Source organism: Rhinopithecus bieti, unplaced genomic scaffold (assembly GCF_001698545.2).
Source record: "Rhinopithecus bieti isolate Rb0 unplaced genomic scaffold, ASM169854v2 scaffold_8300, whole genome shotgun sequence".
NCBI lineage: Eukaryota > Metazoa > Chordata > Mammalia > Primates > Cercopithecidae > Rhinopithecus > Rhinopithecus bieti.
The window spans coordinates 364311-387211 of record NW_016805686.1 but is presented as its reverse complement, the minus strand read 5'-3'; the positions used below and the strand labels follow the sequence as shown (position 1 = coordinate 387211).

At 43.0% G+C, this 22901-nt stretch overlaps 1 protein-coding gene and 1 pseudogene across 1 annotated transcript; one reads left to right on the top strand and one right to left on the bottom strand.

The window, feature by feature from the left end:
- Positions 1 to 772: 772 nt before the first annotated feature.
- Positions 773 to 8897, bottom strand: PGRMC1 (progesterone receptor membrane component 1). Its single transcript, XM_017873515.1, is given in 4 exon segments — positions 773 to 2056; positions 2059 to 2088; positions 4764 to 4919; positions 8457 to 8897. Coding segments are annotated over 4 exon segments (714 nt in total). The 5' UTR covers positions 8785 to 8897; the 3' UTR covers positions 773 to 1856.
- On the top strand, positions 8783 to 22550 carry LOC108530528 (nucleoside diphosphate-linked moiety X motif 19-like; annotated as a pseudogene).
- Positions 22551 to 22901: the final 351 nt, after the last annotated feature.

The following is a 22901-nucleotide window of genomic DNA, read 5'->3' as shown; positions in this document are numbered from 1 at the left end:
CCTAATCTCCACATGCACATGAGATTTCAGGCTGCAAAGGTGGGCCCAACTTCTCTCCCCCACTCCCTCTCCAAAGCATAAGGCATAACATGTTACATGGCACAAAACAGGCACTCAAACATTTGGTGAATGAAACCAAGTGGGAAAAAAAAGCACATTAAAAAAACTCACAAGTACCTGCAGTGTGGTTTGATAACATGAAAAATTGAAATTTCTTTGGTTCAGGGAGTATATCTCTTGTAAGAAAACTCTGCCAATGTTAACATTAAAATGACAAAACACTAATAGGTTGTCTTTGTTTATACAACTAACTGCATATGCAAATCTGTTATTCTTCTTTTGACATGAGGTGAATTAACTTTGCTACTGTAAGGATTCCTGATACTTTCCTGATCAGAAAATTCATTAACACAAAAAAACCCAAAACCCTTCCTTAGTACTTGGCAATGACAAAGGCTTCAGTAACACTACTTCTTAAGAACCTGGCTATAGACTTCAAGGTGGAGGTCTGCCATTTACAGTTTAGAAAGCTGTGATTTAGGCAAAACTTCGACAAGTCACAAAAAAAGCAATTCAATTCACTATGTCTTAACAGGACAAGCTGGTATTTGGTTTTGGTGTGGGGTCTCCGTGAAATTTTGCCACTTGTTTCTTTTGGAATACAAAACCCTGCACTCAAAAGTGAAACTGAATTTTAAGCCAAAGTAAAATGTCTGAATCAGATTCCCTAGAATAAGATTTTTTAAAAAAATTTAAATAAGTCACCACACTATAGTGGGTAAAACCATTTTTATTAACTGACCAAAGCATATCATTTTGTTTTCTGATTTGAGGTAAAATCATTAAACACAGTTCACAAGAAAATACAACGACTATTTAACCACAATTACAAGAGTTTGAAATCTCACTAGCTGTTCATATAATACTTTTACAAATTCATACAACTGTATAGTCTACTTAAGCTTAGTGTTAACCAAAAGAGCAATATCAAAGACCTAGACACTTGACTACTACTTTTGCAGTGGGTATAGTTTTATAACAACAGAATAACTGTTACCTTATGAATATACTTTACTTTAAAATCCACTTGGCTAGTGACTGTACTGTTTCCTCATGGTTCAGGGGTGTGCATGAAGGCTCTTAGGAGAGCAAACACCTGTTCCTATTCTGTATGTCCCTCCCTCATTTCAAATGAGAATAACCAATTGAGGAAAATAACCAAATAACCATTGCCCCACCATGAATATGGGGCTTGGGAAGACAGTCCTACAATCTTCATCTTATATTTAGGTTTTCAGGCCAGCCAGCTGTTTTTTTCAAAGCTTTCTTTTGAATGTTCAGATCCTATTTTAATCCTAACTACAGACTACTGTGTTTGTGAGGGCGTCTGAGTGTCTATGTGAGGGCAAGGACAACAATGCAGTCCAGAAACACAGAAAATACGCTTTTTTGCAGCTGAGCTCTGTTGTGAGATTTCATTTTGTTACTGGACAGTGCTTTAATCCATACCAAAGTCTTTGGAACACTGCAGATTTGCTTTAGAGGTAGATAAAACAGAAATCATGCAGTTAAGTCAATTGAGAAAAAAAAAGGGATTTGTTATCTTTAGAGAACATCATGACTAAAAGTTGATCCTTTGTTCTTGGTGCACATTTAAGATTTTTTGGGAAATACCCAAGTCTTCCTTGTCTCTCAGGAAAAACACATTTAAATTCATCCTGTACTAACTACAGATAGAAGAAAAACAGTATTAACATGTGTATTACAGCACTGCAGTTCACTTTCTGGATTTGTGACACACAAACACATCATGCATGCCAAGACAGAAGTTAATTTTATTAGTGTCACTAGTGATGTTAATTAAAAAACTTACAGCAAGTGCTCAAAATTTTTCTAAATATTGTAATCACTATGTTTGAAAGACAGAGTGGACTGTTACAAATGATTTTGCAAAATACAAAAATAGATATACTTCCACTGAATGCTTTAATCATTTTCCGAGCACTCTCATCTTTTGGTTCTTCCTCATCTGAGTACACAGTGGGCTCCTCCCCTCCTTCAGCAGTTTGCCCACGTGATGATACTTGACTGGAGGTAGAGAAGAAAACACAAATGGTCATTCTCATTCTTTCTAAAACATCATTACCACATTTCAATTTAAAGCATTTATGAGAGGCCTACAATATACTCAGCAATGTGTTGGGCTTCTTGAAGGATACAAAGGTGGTTTATACCACCGTCCTTGCTAACAGGGAATTCGTTTTATTCAGAAGATAGACATATAAAACAGGTGGCAATGTCTGGCAATGAGTGTGCAAGGTAATGCCAAAATGAATTGTTTGTGTGTAGGGAATGTTTAGAAGAACAAGGGCAAGTTATGAGTTCATCAGAAGGGTTACAGAATACTTCATGGAAGGAGGATATATTCTGGAAAAAATGTATACAAGGATTTAGGGAGGGAGTTCCAGAAAATGAAAACGCCATGTACAAATGCATACAGGTGAGACAATGTATCTGGGAAGCAGTAAAGAGACCAAGTTGGCAGGAGTAGTTAACATTTAGAAGTTAGTAGGAGATAAGATTGGCTAAGTAGTGTGGGGAAATATTACAAAAGATCTGAAAAGCCAGCCTGAGGAGACTGGACTTACAGGTGGCAAAGGGCACTGAAGGTTTATAAGTGAAGGAATGACACAGTAAAATAGTGTTTTAACAACAGTATTATCAATGTGGTGCATAGGGCAGATTTCAGTAAGGAGAGGCTGGGGACGGCGATCCGGAGGCTAGCGTGCAGATCCAGATGCAAAGGAACCAGAGCCAGGAGTAGGGTGGTGTCCAGGGAATGGAAAAGGACAGATGAGAAGTACTTTGAAAGAAAACTGGAAGCATGAATCAATTAAGTGAAAATTGGAGTTCCCATGGACCAAAATGGAAACTCTGTGGAGGGAGCCATTCTGGAGGCTCACATGACAGGAGATCTACAACATGGAATGGACAAGTGAAGTCAGGATTGGCAAGAAAAAAAAAAGGTTTCCCTGAAAATCTTTCAGAAAGAGAGTTCAATCCAATTGTGGGGATAGAAGCCATACTGTAGGGAGGAAGAAGGTATAGAGAGGAAATGAAGCAGTGGTTAGGAACAAAAACTTGTAAGAAGTTTGACAGTGAAGGGAAGGAATAACAGTCTCATAGATGAAGAGGATAGCAGGAGACAGAATGTTTTTCCCATCACAGAGAAAAACCTATAGGTGGTTAAAGGAAGTGGTAAAGGAGCCAGGAGATGACTGGAGGTGTTGGAGAAAACAGATGTAAGGGTGAAAACCAGAATGCAAAAGACTTGAGAAGAGATGGCATCAGCAAACCACCACATCACTGTAGCCAAACTAATGCAGGGTCGATCATCTGAATGTCCGCAGCCAAGAGTCTCTTCTTCCTGAATATGAGTAGGAATTAGAGGAGTAACCAACCTGTCTAACCAGGTAACTAAAGCTGCTTTTGTGTGAAATAACTGTTGGGAACAATTGGAACTGTGGGAGACAAATAAAAGCTGGGTGGCGCCTGGGAAACCTGCCTTAAGGGGAATCCACACCAGCTTTGAGTATAGCTGAGGTGTCACAACAGTATCTGGGGCTAGCCTTAAAGTGGGAAAAAAAATCACACTTTTTCTCCCATTGATGAAGGCAAGCCCTAGAAAATAGAGCTTTGTAAGTTACACACTACAATTCATTGGTTTCACATAGAAAACTAATTACAAAGGCATCCTTATGATGCCAAAAATTAGGGACTCTATTAGGTAACTGAACTATGTTTTCCAAAGTATAAAGACTTGCCTCTAGACTTGGAAGTTATATGTAGCCTGCTTGAGACCCAAACTCAAAGGCAGAGACACATCTGGCTAATAATTAATCCAGAACTCTCTCTGAAGTCAGCATTATTTTCAAAGAAAATGGATAGAGCCAAGAGAACATGTAATATTTAACTGATTATAGAGAACACACATAGAAAACTACATTTTAAATAAAAGATCTTTAAATAATGCTTATGGTCTTTATATACTGTTTCATAAAAGTGGGGGAAGACTCTTATTCAAATTCTCGGCAGTGAAATATTGCTAGAGTGATAATTACACAGTTAGATTTGACAGAAGCCAATTCCTGAATTCTCAAAATCTGAACTTAACCCCTCATTCCTACTTCTCCCTAAAGACCTCAGCCCATAGCATAAGCCAGAAACAAGCATCTCCTTTTACTTTCTTTTTAAAAATGCAGACACCATTGTTCCTGGGCACATTATAAGCATCATTTGTAGATGAGGCCTATAGTTAGGCACAATTAGATTCAAAGAGAAGCTGTTTTACAGAATACAAGTCTCCCATTCTTCAACAGAGATGTGGGCTGCTTTTAAACGGCAAGCTCTACAAGAGAGGGCTTATGAAAATCCCTTTCTGTAGCCAAGATGGCCACTGTCCTTTCCCTGACACACCAAGCACCAAATCCTCATTTGGAATCTGTGCAAATCTCTCAAAAATTTTAAAATCAAAACCAGAAACCCAAGTTTCCATAGAGAACTGGCTAAAAATTGGTATGTAATCATAGTAAGTGACTCAGCATTGCTACAATTACTTCAAGCCATGAACTTGATCCGTCCAAGATTAAGGAGCCTATCAAAATGCACCCAAGTTTCAGGCTGCTTAGTAATAACTATTGTCCTGCCACGAATCCCCATTACTGGTAGAAATTTGACCCAGGCACAATTTTAAAAATGCTTACAAGTGAACTGAGACTCCCAGTCACTCAGAGTCTCCTGCTGGGCAGCAGTAAGGTCAGAAAGGTCATCGTACTCATCCTTCAGTGCTTCCTTATCCAGGCAAAATGTGGCAAGGCCCCTGGATGCATCTCTTCCAGCAAAGACCCCGTACGGCCCCTCTTCAAAAACAAAACCAAAGATCAATTCTTTATTAGACAGTCAATTTCTCTGTGATTTATACACAGAAAATGGCTTCCCTATTCATCAACATAGCCCCATTTTTGAATATCAAATTCTATTCGGAAACCATAGTAATGCCGATATTCTGAACATTACGTAGGAGACATAGAAAGACCTGTTGCCATTTAACTTTTAAATAACTAAAAGTAAATCAAACTGCTATACAATTGCATCAGTCTCCTGTGGTTTCCAAATAGCTAGTAAAAAAGGCATACGTGGTTAGTGATCTCTTGGGGTAGTGGTAGTAGGGAATCATACAAGATAATACTGAGTCCATGGGTTAGAATTCAACTTTAGAACATTGAACTGGGAGCCTGACGGTTCTAGGCACTTGGGGCTACACCAGTGAGAGTTATGGTTTCTTAAGACAATAAGCACTGATGTGTACATGGAAACACATTTCCTTGTAAATATATTCTGATATGTTTTAATGAAACAAAGATATCTTATAGAGATCTTTGGTTCCAAGGCTCAATTAAATATTAACTCATGGCATCTGCAGGAGAACCATTTTATAACAGTATCAGTGGTTAAAAAATCTATACACATTACATAACCTTCACTGTCAATAAATAAGAGATAACACAGAGATCAGTCTTCATTATCTGTTTTTGGTGGGCTTAAGAAGACTGTGAAAATACTAAAATTTTCATGAAAAGAGACTGAATCAATACTGCAAAACAACTCTATAAAATGTGATTATCTGTGATATTACACTGAACTTTTGTCTAAGACAGCAGAGAATCATTCTGTGGGTACAAAAAGTGGATATTTAGAATTATTTAAATATTGCACAACTAAATGAAGAGAATCCAGTGTACTTTAAACAATGTGTTGTTTCCCCCAAGGCAGACTGAATAGCAGCCCTGACATTAAAATGTTTGTAGGTAACCACCATGCCAAGTATGAGAATAGATCAAGTTTCAACATGGCCTGGTCACCTGAAACCACAATACACTCAGAAATTTTTTACAAATTTTATGACTTTTAAATGCAATTAAAATTCCAAAGAAAAATGCTTATTTTTAATCATCATTACATGCTGCCACATCCACTAAAGAAGGTAAAAAAAATGCCCACATTTTTCATAAATGTACACCTCTAGTGGAAATGGCAGCACCTAGTGCTTGAGAATCGGCAAATGTAATGGTTTGAACCTCACCATTTCAGAAATTATGGTCATTGGCTTGGTAGAGTGAGTCTTTACCAAGCAAACCTCATAGAATATTTAAACAAGGTCTAGTGGGAACATTAAAAGTCTTTAAAAAATACATATTATTCAATGCATTCACTAGAATGTAAGCTCTATAGGCAGAGATTTGTGTCTGTTTTGCTCACTGCTATATTCCCACATCTACAACAGTGCCTTGCACAGAGTTAACAGGCACTAGAATGACTAATTTTTAGGAATCCTTTACAACATGAAGCATCACTTTCTACCATGATGTCACGTAGTCATGGGCTCACTGAATGACAGTGCAAGATAGAGACAGAGGTCTCACAATAGGCCATCTTTATCACTTTTCAGAGGGAAAACTAAGGCTCAGAGAGAACAATACTTTGCATAAGGTCACACAGCTAGTCATGACCCAATCAGGACTAGAACGCAGGTTGCCTGACTCCCAGTTTTGTGCTCTGTGCGCAGGCTGACATCCTCTCAATGACTCTGCAAACTACAGTCATGATGATGCCTCATGCACATGTTTTCACTCCTTTAATATTGAGCTCAATACTAACAGGTATTTACATGATTATTTTCATTGATAAAGCATCTATGTGTGCTACTCTAAGTGACAAATAATGTGTGTGGTTTTCAAATGATTTTGACAGTTACATGCCCACAGAAAGCAGGTATTCTAAAACATCCGCAGGCCCGGTGCAGTGGCTGATGCCTGTAATCCCAGCACTTTGGGAAGTGGAGGTGGAAGGACTGCTTGAGCCCAGGAGTTCGAGACCAGCCTGGGCAAACACAAGAGCGAGACCCTGTCTCTGAAAAATGAATAAAATGTCTGCAAGAAAAAACTGAGTTCCTTAACCTTAGCACATCTGATTTTGATCAGTTGGACTGGGAGATTAAAATGAACGCCTGAGTCTGACCTGTGTACCGCCTTCTGTACTTTTCCTCTCTCAGGCCAGTGTGGAATGAGCGCCGTCCATGTGGACACCCTCTAAGCTCCCTGTGTTTAGAGGAGTCCATATTGGAGGAGCGAAAACCTCTTCTTCCTCATCTCCAAGTATTCTATAAAGCAGGACTTCGCAAGCCTGGCTGCTTTTCAAATTCGCCTGGGAAGCATGTTAAAATACAGACTCCCGGACCACCTGAGACTCATTTGCAGCTCTGGCGGTTAGGCTGGGAATCTGTAATTTTCCTCAGATGCATCAGGTGATTCTGATACGCAACCAGGTTTGCCAAAACCTCGACTCTAAGGAACCCATCAGGCCTGCCTCCTCCAACAGCTCAGCAGTGCAGCAGTCATCCATTCTTCATTTCCCTCTGGTTGGCTTTTTCTGATATCCCCCCACCCAGCAGTCTTCATAGCTCTACTCCTTTTGTTTCTTGGTATCCTCCCACTTCCTCCCTCCCTCCATTTTAATTTTTTTTCGGCTTCTAATCCTTTCTCGCCTGCTATAGACTAAATACCATATTACCTTAAAAGCTTGCCACGTTACCATTGTCCACCACATTCAGCCTTTATTCCTCCCTCAAACAGCCCCCTTCCTCCTTGTTCACCTTCCAGCCTTTCCCCATCTGCCACACACAGCACAAGCGCACACATACCAAACACATGCCACACACATACCTGACGCATGACCCATTTCAAGCGCGCATGCACACACCACACACACACACCCGATAAATCACATACACTAAACGCGCACACACCGCGCATGCACACACCGCGAGTGCACACACACATCACTATCCACCGGGCACAATGCTTTTACCTGCTGCTAATCTCGTCTCGGCGTTTTCTCCCATACCCTCACATTTCAAAGCTACTCCCGGCGTCATTGGCCTTCCCGTCTTCTCTAGGTCTGGACCTTTTCTCTCTTTCGCCCTCCCCCATGCCTCCCTCGGAACACCCTCATTTCCTTCCTAGAACCCGACACTACCCCTCCTCCTTCCAGGAATCCCCAAGCCCAGGTCCTTCGAAAACTCCCTCAACAGCCTGGGCTTTGATGTGTCCCCCCGCAACGCCTTCGAGCTTCGTGGTCCCACCCATCTCCGGCTTAAGCGCCTCAGCCTTCCTTCTCTAACCCCCTTCCAGCGCTGTCAGCGCGGGCCGGGGATCCGCGTCCCCGACTGGCCCGCAGCCCCTCTAGAGCGCCTCTTGTCCCCTATCCGCCTACCCTAGCTCGCCGCCATTCCTCCCTGCACTCAGGGTCGCCCCGCTCCCGCCTTGCCTCTCTCCCGCCCAGCCCCGTGCCGGGGGCCCCCTTCTTTTGTCTCCGAGCCCCCCTCGCCGGCCGCGTACCGGGCCCGTAGAATTTGCGGCCTTTGGTCACGTCGAACACCTTGCCGTTGATGGCCATGAGTATGCGCGGGTCCTGGACGCCGTCGAAGCGCCGCAGCTCGGCGGGGGTGAAGTCGCGCCGTTTGAGGCGGGGCAGAGGGGGCGGCTCGTCGTCGTCGCTGTCGCCGCTGGCCGCCGGCTGGTCCCCACGCACGATCTTGTAGAGCAGGAAGATGCAGAGGCCAAGCAGCAGCAGGTTGAGCGGCGACGTGAAAATCTCGTGCAGCAGCCCGCCGCTCTCCAGCTCGCTCGGGTCGGCGCCAGTCGCCACTACATCCTCGGCAGCCATGATCTCTGGAGTAAAGGTTGGGCCGCGCTAGGCAGTGCTCCGGAACTCGCCGCTTTCTCCTCCCTCTGAGCGAGCGAGTGGCGCGCGGGGTTCGGCGGCCAAAGACTAGCCGGGGAGGAGGCGGGGCCGGAGGGGCGGAGCCTTCAAGCCCCGCCTACCCCGAGGCCACCTAAGCGCCCCGCCCTGCTCGGTCCGGTCAGGCAGCCCTCAGGCCCCCTACAAAGCCTCTGGAGTCCGGTGCCGCGCCCCCGCGGCCGCGCAGTGCCCCCCTCAGTTCTACCTGGGAGGCCCCAGCCCAGCCTCACGCCATCCTCGCGCCATCCTATAGCTGAGCGCGACGCACGCGCTGCCCTCCTCTGCGCCCCTGTTTTGCTTCTCGCAGACCGACCCGCTGGGAGAGCCTCGGCATTGCCTGGCTCTGTGCGAGCGCCCCTCCACCACCTGATGCGCGCCAGACACCGACTCCCTTTCTCTTGGTGCAGGCTTTCCCCTGCCTCCCGTTCCGAAGCCCCTCATCTTCCCCCGGCCGTTCCCGGGCCCTCCAAGCTGTCTTAGGAGACAGGAAACTCGTTCTTCGAACTCCATTTTCTGTGTTAGAGCCCTACACGACTCATTTTCACCTTGGGAACCCCCATTCGCTCTCCTTGATGGCCCTTACCCAATTCTCCCCCAGATGCTGTAGGACCGACACCCCCGGGATTGCTAAAGTCAGTGCACAACTCTCTCTATTATCTGGGGAAACGAATCGGATCGCCCAGTTAACTTTGAATTTTTTCTCCGAAAAACCCTTTTGCAATTACTGATTTGCTCAGTCACCAGGCATTAACAAGCAACGTTCTCTTGTTGCTCTTTTTTCCCCCTCAGAATAATGTGAAAGTTTCTTTGTTTGGCAGCGTTCTTCTATTTGGAGTCTGTCAGGCTACCCTTGGCAGTCACAATAACCCTGAGCTGGAGCCCAGACAAAGGCGGGAGTTTGGAAGGATCCTAGGCCTGGTCCCTTCCTTTCCTAGGTATTTCATCCGGCCTTTGATGTGCTAACAGACTGCACAGAAGCAGGCCTCCACGGAGGAAGGGGTTGCCTCGTCCTAATCTGGCCCTTTTCTGGTGGCAGGGGAGGGGAGCAGAAGAAAGGATAGAGAGGGAAACAAATAATTAAAACCAAGCTGTGCACGCATCTGCAGCCCAGAGCAGTACTTTTCCACCAAGCGTTCTGTTGGCTTGCACATAATTTACTCCTCCCAACACGCAAGAGACTTGAGTAAAGATTGGCTTCCTACCTCAGAATTCTAAAATTTCTAGCAAAACTGCTTCCATCCCTGCCCCCCACATCTTCTTAAATCATTATAAAGTGTAATGAGCCAAACAGTCTTTGTATCGGGCCCACGCATTTTCTCAGAGCTAAATTTGCTTTAGCTGAACCGGCCCCTCCAGATCTTTTGTCAAAACTCTTCAATTTAATCATGGGGAAACAGGCTCAAACTGAGGGCACTTGGCTATAGTTAGAATCTATCTCTTTTAACATGTATGACCAAGAAAATTTAGGAAGCTAATAAACTTATGAAAAATATTTTCATTTGCAACTAATATGACAAAGGGTTAATATTTCTTTGAGAGCTCATTTGGATTGATAAAATGTATAAGATTCTAGTCAATAAATGGGAAAAAATAGGAACAGGTAGTTCACAAAAGAGAGCATGCCAGTGGTGAATAAGCGTATGAAAAATGTTCAGTCTCATTAGTAACAAAAAGAAAAGCATGGAGATGCCACTATCACCTACTACTTTTCTACAGGAAAGATAAAAGGGAAAAAAAGGACAACACAGTATTGGCAAGAGAGTGGTGAAACTCTCATACACTGTTGGTTATAACCTTTCATTATCCATAAAAATATTTTCTATGCATTAATCCCACTTCTAGAAATCTGTTCTTTGACCTAGTAATTCCATTTTTAGGAATCCATCCCAAGGAGACAGAAATGCAGACAAATATTTCATTACTAAGATGCTCAGCAGAGATTCATTTTAATACAGAAAACTGGAAACAACCTAAATGTCCGACTTCAAATAAAATGGCTAATTAATGCACTTGAATTGTGACAAAACCATTAAAAGGCCATTCAAATATCATCATTGTGGAGTCCTAATTAGGGAAAGGGAATCAGCCTGGTGGGAGCATGAAATAGCAAAAAGAAAAAAGCAAATAAGCTACAAATCTCCCTTTCTTCATGATCCAAAATGCAGCCTTCCTGCGCAAATAACTCTCAGTCTTCCCGTGCCCAGCTATCACCAGACACCTGTAAGTTAGCTCATTGCAACCTTGGCATTATCAATATTACACAAAGACCTCTTCAACAGGCAGCATAAACACCATCCTATAAAATTTCCAGCAAGCCTTCATCTCCTGACAGTTGGCTCCTCTCTTGCAGGCTGCCCTTTGTCTCCCTGGCAACATATATTTTCCTACTTTCTCTAATAAATCTACCTTCTTTTAACTAAAGCTGTCTTAGTAAATTCTGTTACCCCTGTGCCACCGGCCCAGTCATCTCTCCCCCACAACAATCATGACATGGCAAAACGCTTGTGTTTTAATCTTGAGGGAAAAACAGGATACAACACTATATGCAGTATGAATTCAACTATGTCAAAAAATTCATAAAAGGAAGTGTGGAAGGAAACATGCTAAAATGTTAACTGTTGTGATTGTTGGTTTCTTCTTTATACCTTTCTATATTATCCACAATGGGCACGTGTCACTTTTAACCTCGGGGGGAAAAATGGTTTATTATTTATTTTCTGAAAAAAATGTAGAATGATAATACATGTTCACTATAACAAACTTAAACAATACGTGAGCGTATAAAGTAAAAAATGAAACTCCTTTCTCCCTCTCCCAGTTCCCCAAACAGTACTTAAATCAGGCCCATACATTAGCCATTTGGCTTATATTCTTGCAGACATGCAACACACACACACGCACACACACACACACACACACACACACACATTTTGTTTTATAAAACTGGGGAAATTTTATATAATAGTTTTATCATTTTTTCCCAATAAAGAGAGACACAGAGTAAAAAACAAAACAAAAACCAAGCCATTAGCTCCCCACCCAGATAACCCCTGCTGGAATGATTTTTCAAAGTAATAATTTGTCTAAAGTTAGAAACTTTAAACTATGGGAAGATACAGAAGACAACTGTAGTCCCTCTCCTCACTCTTGATTCTCTTTCCTCAAAGGTAACCACTATTAAATCTGGGGAAAGTGTTTTCATGGAGGGATGGCGAGGATTTATTATTCTCATTTATCATAGTCCAGTGTCTCTTCTGCTACACCTCTGTGTCCCCTTGGAGGATAATGGATTAAAGGAAGTCCTGCTTCACATGGAGGGTAGAAAACTTGTGCAACTTAAGACCTCAAGAAGTGATACAGTTTAAAAATATAAATGCTTGCAAACCAGATTTGATGTTCAATAAAGTGGGCTATTAGCTAACACTGCGATGTAGAGATTGTTGAAGAAAAGCATCCCATCATTCAGGCTCATGTCAGAATCAATGCTGAATGGAATGGTCTCCTCCAGGGTGGCAGTTCTCAAGTTATCTGGAAATAAGCAAGTGTGCTCCTGAATAAAAAGCCCCCTTCAGAACATGAGGGTTGCCTTAATATGCTCTTTGGCTCCAAATCAATTCCTAAAGCTGATGTACTTGACCCAAGGACTACTTATTTCCCAAGATACATGTTAAGTCTTTTAGTGTTTTCAAACTTTCTGTCTCCTTTTAATTATTTTCAAAGGTTTTAAAGAGCTTTTAAAGAAAATAGAACAATTGGCTGATTAGCTAGAAAATGTTTGGGAAATAATTCAGCCTTACTAGGAAGCAAATAAATCCAAAGGAACATAATAACAACGCACCGTTTCTCATCATTCAAATGACTGGAGTGTTCTTTTTTCTCTTTTGTTTCTTGGAGCTTTTTAAGAATGGTAATACTTGGTGTTGGCAAGCACAGAGCAAAACAAGCACTCTGACACAATTGGCAAGAGTAAAATTGCTAGAATGCAAGATTCATTTTGTTCACCAATGTATTTCAAGCCCCTAGACCATGTCTGGCACATAGTAGGCATGCAATAAATATTTGTTGAACTTAATTATGTTGTAAAAGGGTTTAGGCTTTCTAGAAAGCCCTTTGGCAATATGCAATAAAAGCCTCAAACTATTCCTAGTCTGTGGCCAAGAAATCTAACTTCCAGGAATTTCCCCTAAGGAAGTGTTCAGAGACGTGAACAGAGATTTGTGTAGAAGAATCACAAAGCATGATACATGATAGCAAAATCTGGAAACAGCCTAAATATCCAAAGATGCTCCCCATCTCACTCAGAGTAAAAGCTCAAGTCCTTACAGCACCTACAAGGCCCTACAGGATCTGCAGTACTCTACCCACCCTTACCTTTAAGACATTAGGATCTCACCACTTTCTTCCCTGGTCACTCTACTCCAGCTACAGTGGCCTCCTTGCTGCCCTTTGAACAAGCAGCCATATTTCCAATTCAGGACCTCTGTACTTGTCATTCCATTTGTCTGGAATGCCCTTCCCTAGACATTCTCATGGGTCATTCCCTCACTGCTTTCAAATCTCACAACACCCTCTTCCTACTCCTTATCCTCCTTCCCTGCTTCATTTTCCCTCATTGCATTTACTGCTTCCTAATATACAGTCTCTTTTCTCATTTTAAAAATCTCTTCCAACTTGAACATAAGGTACACAAGAACAGAGGCTTTTGTCTATATTCTTCACTGTTATAGTCCTTGTGCTTAGAATAGTTCCTGGCATGTAGTAGGTGCTCAATAAATATTTGTGGACTTGAGTTTGAGTATGGAAACCCATTATGTTAAATTCTCATGCACAGAAAAAAAAAATCTGAAGGAAACGCACCTAAAAGTTAAGAGTTATCTCTGGGTTGTGAGATTATAGGTAATTTTAGGTAATTTTTGCTATCTTCTTTATCCAGTGAATATAAACTCCTTTTATTATTGTAACAAGCAATAAAAAGTTTAAAAATTTAAAGACTAGAAAACAAAATTCTACAGTTGCCAACTATGTCTTGAGTGATAGTGTATGGATCCACATTCCCAATTTCAGAGACTGGAGACTTCATGCTGAGATTTTAAAGAGACCCCAAAGGAATCTGCCCATCTGCATCCACTCAGCCAACCTTGATTGAGCTCTAGCTCTATGCTAAACTCTGTGGTGAGCCTACGGATGCAAAATACTTTCCCTCAAAGAAGGAGCTCACAGTCTAGCAAGGGGAGACAGATGGTCAAAAGGTTACAGATGCTGCGGTTGAGGTCTCCACATGGTAAGGGGGAGGTTGGCAAGGGATGGTGGGAGGTGTGATCTAGGAAGGTTTCATATAGGAAATGACACTGAGCAGAGTCTTAAAAATGTTCATGGCACCAGTTAGGCCTATCAGTAAAAAAGAAAAAAGAGAGAAAAGAAAACATTTCACCAAGTGGACAAGGAAGGGGATAAATTTTCTGAAGAACCAGTAGTTCTCAAACTTTAGTGAAGATCAGCATAATCTGGAGAAGGGGAGGGCACTTATTGAAATGTCCACTCCTAGGACCAGCCACCAAAGATTCTAATCTAGTAGGTCCAAGGGAAAGCCTGCGAATCTTTAGTAATAGCTGACATTGTTTGAGCACTTATTACTTGTCAGGCAATGTTCTAAGCCCTTTTGTGGATTAACTCGAGTACTCTTCCTAAAACACTGTGAGGCAGTTGGTTATATTATTCCATTTCACGGCTGAGGAAACAGGTACAGAAAAGTTAAGGAACTTGTCCACTGTCACACAGCTAGTAAGTGGAATGTCAGAATTCAAATATAGTCAGTCTGGTTCCAACCTTGGCTGTTTACCATTAAGCTATTTGACCTGCATTCTAACAGATGAACAAGCACCCCAGGTGATTCCAATCCAGGTCAGAAACACTGGGATAGAAGAAGCAATCTGGGGCCGGGTGCGGTGGCTCACACCTGTAATCCCAGTGCTTTGGGAGTCTGAGGTTGGTGGACTGCTTGAGCCCAGGAGTTTGAGACCAGCCTGGGCAACATTGTGAGACCCTGTCTCTACAAAAAAAAAAAAAAAAAAGCAAAAATGTAGTCGGTTGTGGTGGTACATGCCTATAGTCCCAGCTATGTGGGAGGATCACCTGAGCCCAGGAGGTCAAGGCTGCAGTGAGCCATGATCATGCCACTGCACTCCAGCCTGGGCAACAGAGCGAGACCCTGTCTCAAAAAAAAAAAAAGCATTCTGAACAAAGGTACAGAGGTGCAAAACAGCATGTCCCATTCTAGGAAAACCCTCTAATGACTCCCCATTGTCAGTGAAATCAAGTCCAGAGTCTTTGGCATGGTTTATCCAACTGTGGTGTGATACCTACCCAGATTTCACCTCCCACTCCCACTTCAGGACCCACGCACTTATTCTCCCAGGTCCCCAACTGCTGAAAGTGTTGGTGACTGATAGCTTGCAATGAAATCCTCTTCCTAAGATTGCATTGGGCTAAAGAGAGCTTTCTAGCCCAAAGTCACAGATCCTTCTTAGTGCAGCCTGCAGGTAATGAATGGCCAATACAGGGATATAAAGGCCTGTCTCCCTTTCTCCTTCTATGGAAAACTCTGAAGAGTCATACCAGGCTCAGAACTCCCTGTGGGATTGATGGAAGCTGCATTGTGACTGCACTGAAGCTCAGCTTCTCCCTCCGCCCTATCGTACTCCCTTGTCTTACATTTCAGGTGTCGATTCCAAGAGCACTCTTCAGTCAATTTTCTACATAGCAAGCTCCATCACAGAGTCTCTTTCCCAGGCAACCCAGCCTTCCATGATCTGGCCTCAGATTACTTGTCCAGCTTTATCTCTTTATCTCTTTCTACTTTCTCCTTACCCTCAACACTCCAGCCATAATGAAGCTAGGAATGATGTGGCCAATGTTGCAGCTAATGTGAGTGCTATGAACATTTTACATGTGATTCCATTTGTCTAGAATGCTCTTCTCCAGATATTCTCATGGGTCATTCCCCTTCCTGCTTCAAATCTCGTTAATCTTACAAGCGAGGTTCTATTATCATCCTCTTTTCATAGATGAGCAAAACCAATACATAGATAGGTTAAGTTACTTGTCCAAAGTCACACAATTAGTAAGAAGCAGTGCTGGGATTTAAACCCAGCAGTCTGGCCCCAGAGCCCATGCTTTACATGAGATCATTTTGCTTTTTTGAAGTGTCATGCTCATAGGAACATGGAGGTTGCAATTGGAGGGGTGGAGACTGGAGCAGGGACACCAGCCTTACCGCAGGAGAAAATGAAGACTTAAATCAGTGTTGGGATAGTGAGGACACAAATGCAAGGATACATGTGATAAATGTTAAGGAGCTGGATGGGACAGGACTTTGGATTCCTCCTCTATTTCTCCCATTCCTTCTACATCTGACTTATGCCCCCAATTTTTGCATGGGTGGATGGCATATCATTCGTCAAAAGAAGATATATAGCAGGAGGAGCAAACTTGCAAAAAGGACATTGTATGCAAATGGGGGTTGTGTTTTAAAGTGTGGTTCATAAACCAGCAGCTTTGGCATCCGCTGGGAGCTTGTTGGAAATGCACGATCTTGGGCAGTATGCCAGACGTACTGAATCAGAATCTCCATTTTAACAAATCCTCCAGATGATTCACATGCACATTAATGTTTGAAAAGCACGGGCATAAAGAACATTCTGGTGGTGCTATCCACTAATATGTCCAATCGGATATTTTGGTCTGGGGCTCAGGATGGAGGTCTGGACTGGAGGGGTAAAGACAGGAGGTATCAGACTATGGGTGGTAGCTGAAACTACTGGCATTGAATTAGATCCCAAGGAGAATATAGGGCAGAGGTCTCTCTCTCTTCAAGGCTCATTGCACAATGTTCTAAGCCAAGGTTGAAAATTGTTAGCCTTGGTGACTACAGCTGGCTCAAACACATGTTTATTTGACCCTCACTTTATTTTAATTTTTAAAATATTAGATGTAAGCACTTAACCAATAGATTTTTACATAAAGCCTGCATTTCTGACATAAAATCTTCTCTTAAAAAATGAGAAGATCACTTTGGGAGGCCAAGGTGGGCAGATCACTTGAGGTCAGGAGTTCAAAACCAGCCTGGCCAACTTCGTGAAACCCTGTCTTTACTAAAAATACAAAAATTAGCTGGGTGTGGCATGAGAATCACTTAAACCCAGGAGGCGGAGGTGGCAGTGAGCTGAGGTTGCGCCACTGCACTCCAGCCCCAGCCTGGGCGACACAGCAAGACTTTGTCTCCAAAAAAAAAAAAAAGAGAGAGAGAGAAGATCTGACATTATATCTCTGATTAGCAGCTGCCTCCTTTAGCAGGTACACCTAAAGAAGCCCCATTTCTCCCTGCTGTATCCCCAATGCTGAGAACAAGTATCAACTGTCTTTTATCACATTTACTCTGTTTTTGTTAAAGCAGAATTAAGTGGATAATCAAAATTTCTTTGTACCTATGACTATCAAAAGTGGAAAATGAAAGATAGAGAACAGGGTTACTATTTTAAAATAAAAACGGGCAAGAACACATTTCTTTGTGATTTCTGGCATATACTACATTGCCACACATCAACCAGACTTGCATTACTTACTCATATTACTGGCCTGGCATTTATAGGCAGGTTGCAGAGAGAAAAAGAGGGCCAAGATAGAGTCTTGGGGAAGATTAACATTGTAGGAATAAGTAGAGGAAGAGAAACCCACCAAGGAGATTGAGAATAAGAACCACAAGTGGTAGGAAAATGGTAGAATAGTGTGGTCCAATAGAAGCAAAGGGAGGAGACAGGGTTTCCAGGAGGGAGAGGTTTACAGTGCCAAGGGCTGTAAATGGATCAAGAAAGATGAAAACTAAGGTGTAAGTTGGACTAGACCGTTAGGAAGTCCTGGGTTACCTATGCCAGACTCTTTATTGTGGCATGAGAAGGGTGGAAGTCTGGTTCCAGTGGCCTAGGGAGTGAGTGGAACATGAGGATTGAGGAGATCTACCTCTCAAAAAAGAAGTTTGAGAAGCTTGACTAAGGCAAAGGAGGTAGGGAAAAGAGGGAATTGGATTCCTTGGTTTGATTTTTGTTGTTCTGAAAACTGTCATAGACTTCAGTTGCAGAAGATAGGTAGTAATGCTTAGAGGTTGAAAGTACAGGACAAAGTGGGTACTTTTTTTTTTTTTGGAGATGGAGTTTTGCTCTTGTTGCCCAGGCTGGAGTGCAGTGGTGCGATCTCAGCTCACTGCAACCTCTGTCTCCTGGGTTCAAGCGATTCTTATGCCTCAGCCTCCGGAGTAGCTGGGATTACAGGTGCCCACCACCACTCCTGGCTAATTTTTGCAAATTCTTTAGTAGAGATGGGATTCTGCCATATTAGCCAGGCTGGTCTTGAACTCTTGACCTCAAGTGATCCACCCACCTTGGCCTCCCAAAGTGCAGGGATTACAGGTGTGAGCCACCTCGCTCTGCCCAGAGTGGGTATTAATTAACCCTGTGGCATGGAATGAGACAAGAGAGGATGAAATCGAAAGAACAGGTGGAAGGATCATAGCTTCTCCTTTAAGAGGAGAGGGAGAGGGAATTCAAACCTGACAGTTTCAATGTTTTCCATGAAGTAGGAGGCAAGGTCAACTGTGAGGGGAACAGAATGGGGAGAGAGGGGAAACAGCAAGGGCTTGAGTATTGGCCAAGGCTAATATTTTTACCATTCCCTCCATAGGGGCTTTTGGAAACAGGAAGAAACAGGAGAAATACAGGCATTATGTTGCCTAGGAAACACAGTGGTTTGCTAAAGCAATAGTATGTTCTTTCGAATCTTATTAACCCTTTCATATCCATTGTAACCTCAAAGAGAGCTAACTGGTGAATAGGGATGGAAGTAGAGAGAATTTTGCTCCATAGAACACACAGTGGACATCCTCTTTAGCCTGAGAAAAATAAGAGGGTATGAGTAGCCCTGGGACAGGAGACTTAAATAAAATAGGAGAGACCATCAAAGAAGTGGCAGGCAGTAAGGTGTCAAAGACATTCCCCTATTTCCTTGTGCTTGTATGTGACCCACCACACACACACACACACACACACACACACACACACACACTCCATCCCTTTGCATGTATACAGGCACGATCCCACTTTCCTACCAATCAGAAATATCTAGAGTTAATAAGTGGGAATTATCCTTTCCTTGGTTTTTTTTTTTTTTTTTTGGTGTGGTAAGATAATCTAATTGAAAATGATTTGTCTTCTGTTTTTTTTGCTATATAAGTTCATCGCTAAACAAAATTTATCTTTCTCTCTCTTACTCTTGCCACAGAGGATGGCCAGGGCTTTGTGACAAGGAGATCTGAGCTTTATGTATGCCAGGAAGAAAGTAGAGAGGACTTTGTTTCCAAAAAGTCTCTAGGTTATTGAGAGCTTTAAGCTGAACCGAGAGTTCAGTTCAAAGGTCTCTGAGGGTGGGGAGGAGTGGAGTGTGGATCAGCTACATGCCCCAGCCTAGGCACATATTGTGGTTGGGAGGCAGTGTCCCAGAGTGTCCAGGATCCACGTCCTGGTCCGCACACCCGCACCCATGACTCCCCAGAAGCCCATAACAGTGGAGGGTGTAAATTCTATTGAGGAAGTCTTTCCCTCCAGACTCAGTTGTCCTCCCCATGCTGATGCTGGTCCATCATTTTTAGTGACTTTAACATCAATGTAGATGACCCATCCCACACTATGACTTCCACTTCCTTGACTTTCTTCACCTCCAACACTTTTTCCTCTACCCCACGTTAGCCACCCTCTCTTGGTCATACACTAGACCTTTTCAAAAGCCCAGCTCTGATTAAACCCAACTGTTCCCCCATTTCCTAACTGCACATAAACAAGTGAACATCGTAGTAGAAAGCACAGTACTTTACTTGCTGGTCTCCCTTGAAAAAAAACTTTGGAAAAGAATCAAAACTATTTTATTCACAGATGACATGATCATCTATGTAGAAAATCCAACAAATTCTACAAATAAGCTACTAGAACGAATGAGTAAGTTAGCAAGGCTGAAGGATACAAGATTGACATATAAATATCAATTTTATTCCTATATTCTAAATATTCAATAGCAATGAACAATCAGAAATCAAAATGAAGAAAGAGACAATAGCATCCACAACAACATTAAAACATCCACAACAACATATTAAACATGAAATAATTTGGGACAAAAAGTATATGATTCTATCTATGTAAATGCCCAGAAAATACAATCTAACATATAGTGACAGAAAGCAGGTCAGTGGCTACCAGGGGATAATGAATGAGGAAGAGCCCACCTCTCTATTCTTGCTTTCAGCTGATGATATTGCATTTCATTTCTTTAAGAAAATAGAAACAATTAGATGTAAACTATCATCTCCCTGCCACCGAACCCACCAAACCCTACCTGCAGCTGTATTCTCTGTATTCCTTCTTGGTACTGTGCAGAGAGTGTCTTTACTCCTATCAAGGGCCTTCCCCTTGAACTCTGCGTCTATTTGCCTAATTCTCAAAACCCTGGCTCCCACAGTTTATCTTCTTCTCTCCTTGATTGTACTTATGAGCAGATAAACATGCTTTAGTGTTTCTTCTCTTTTAAGACACCTTCCCCGGGGCCAGGTGCCGTGGCTCATGCCTGTAATCCCCGCACTTTGGGAGGCCAAGGCAGGCAGATCACTTGAGGTCAGGAATTTGAGACCAGCCTGGCCAACATGGTGAAAGCCTGTTCTCTACTAAAAATACAAAAATTAGCTGGGTGTGGTGGCATGTGCCTGTATTCCCAGCTACTTGGGAGGCTGAGGCAGGAGGATCGCTTGAGCCTGGTAGGTGGAGGTTGTAGCGAAGCAAGAGTGTACCACTGCACTACAGCCTGGGCGATGGGAGAGAAACCCTGTTTCAAAAAAACAAAACAAAACAAAACAAAAACAAACAAACAAAAAAACCAAAACCAAAACCAAAAACCTTTCCCTAACCCCAAATCTTCCTAGTAGCTACTCCCCTGCATTTTCTGTTCCCTGTGTATCCAAACTTCTACAAAGGGTTGTCTATATGTATCATCTCCACATCCTTGCCTCCCATTCTCTCTTCCACTTACTCTACTGGGCTTTTGTCTGCATCACTCCTTCAATGCCATTCTTATTTATGTTCTGATTCCATGGACATTTTTGTAACTTTATCTTTGGACTCTGTCTCTCAGAGTACAAAGTACGCTCAGAGCACTTTGTACACAGAGTACAACATTTAATGGAGTTGATCAATACACCCTGAAATACTTTCCTTACTTAGTTTCTGGGATACATCCCACATCCTTTGATGGTTTTTCTCCTTTCTTATTCACTACTCCTTCTCAGCTGCCCATACCATTTACACCTCCTTTGCCAGACTTTTAAATGTTGGAGTGCCCCAGATACGTCCTGGGCCAGCATCTGGTCTCATTCTCTGCTCAGGTGATTTCATTCAGTCCTAATGTTTTTCATATACTTAAGACTCACATATTTAAACTTTGTATGAAAGACAAAAGGAAGGAGAAAAAAGCATAAAATACACTTTTTACCCTGGCCTTACCCCTGGACTCCAGATCCTGTATACATTAGGCATACTTGACATCAATAGGTATCAGAATATTTACATGTCCTAAACATAACTTTTAATTTCATCCTTGTATTAGACGCTGTACAGTGGTGAGAAACAGAAACTGCTTAGTTATTTAGAGGAGAAAAGGATGGGACACAGGGAATTAAGAGCTTACAAAAATCAGTGAAAGGGTTGGAAGAACAGGCTATAGCCTCGGGCTGTAGGAATGACTACCAGGACTCTATCACTAAATAGGCCCATTAGGGGTACTGTGACCTCTGCCCTCAGACAGAAAAGTGGGTCATCAGGAAGCCTCCGCTAGGATGACTGGCTTCAAGAATAGAGCAACGCCCAAGACCTCCCCGCCCGGGTCCTGCGCCAGAGCCCGGCCTCGCCCTCAAGCTGCAGCCGAGCCTGGCCGCCTGCTGCGCCCGCTTGCGCCCAGGACTCGCGCCACTTCCTGCGGCTGTGAGCGCACCTCGGCTGCACGCCCGACATCTGGGCGCTGCACCACTGGAGCGTCTGGCTTACCCCTTTCTCGCGTGGCGCAACTCGCCTCTTCGAAGCTTCCTTCTTCCTATGCTGCCTGCTCGAGCCGCTGCCAGTCTACCCCGACTTGGCGGAGGTGGTGGGCTGTCACTGGTCATGGCCATCAAAGGCAACTGAAAGTTTCTTATCAAAAGAAATTTGGCTGGCACCCCCACAGTTCTACGAAATGAGAAGACTTGAAAACTTTGCCTCTCTCTGATTTGCACAAATTTTGTTTGGATCTGGCATTAGAAGGACTGGAAAGATGGCTGCCGATCACCTTGTTAACTGCTGATGGGGTGCTCTAGCTTTTACCAGTGATGAGCTACACTTAGAAGATTCAGACTTTTTAGAAAATCTTATCTCTGCTGGAAAAAGGACTGAAGAAATCATGAAGGAAGGCAAGCAATTTCACTGGATAGTAACATAAAATCGCCAGCTTTACGATACTCACGTGACTGTTCAAAGTGTAAACACGTTTATCCTAAGAATTCTGTAGTAAGAGCCATTTGTAGGGTGCTCATGCTTGTTTGTAAACTGGCCTACTTGAAGTCCTCGTGAATAACAAGGGTTGAACTTAAACTTGCTTCAAACTTAAGGAAGTGTGTGCCTATAAAAGTTATATGGCTGGGCGCGGTGGCTCACGCCTGTAATCCCAGCACTTTGGGAGGCCGAGGAGGGTGGATCACTTGAAGTCAAGAGTTCCAGACCACCCTGGCCAACATGGTGAAACCCCATCTCTACTAAAAATACAGAAATTAGCGGGGCGTCGTGGCGCACACCTGAATCCCAGCTACTCGGGAGGCCGAGGCAGGAGAATCGCTTGAATCCGCGAGACTGAGGTTGCAGTGAGCCGAGATTGCACCACTGCACTCCAGCCTGGGCGACAGAGGGAGATTCTATCTAAAAAAA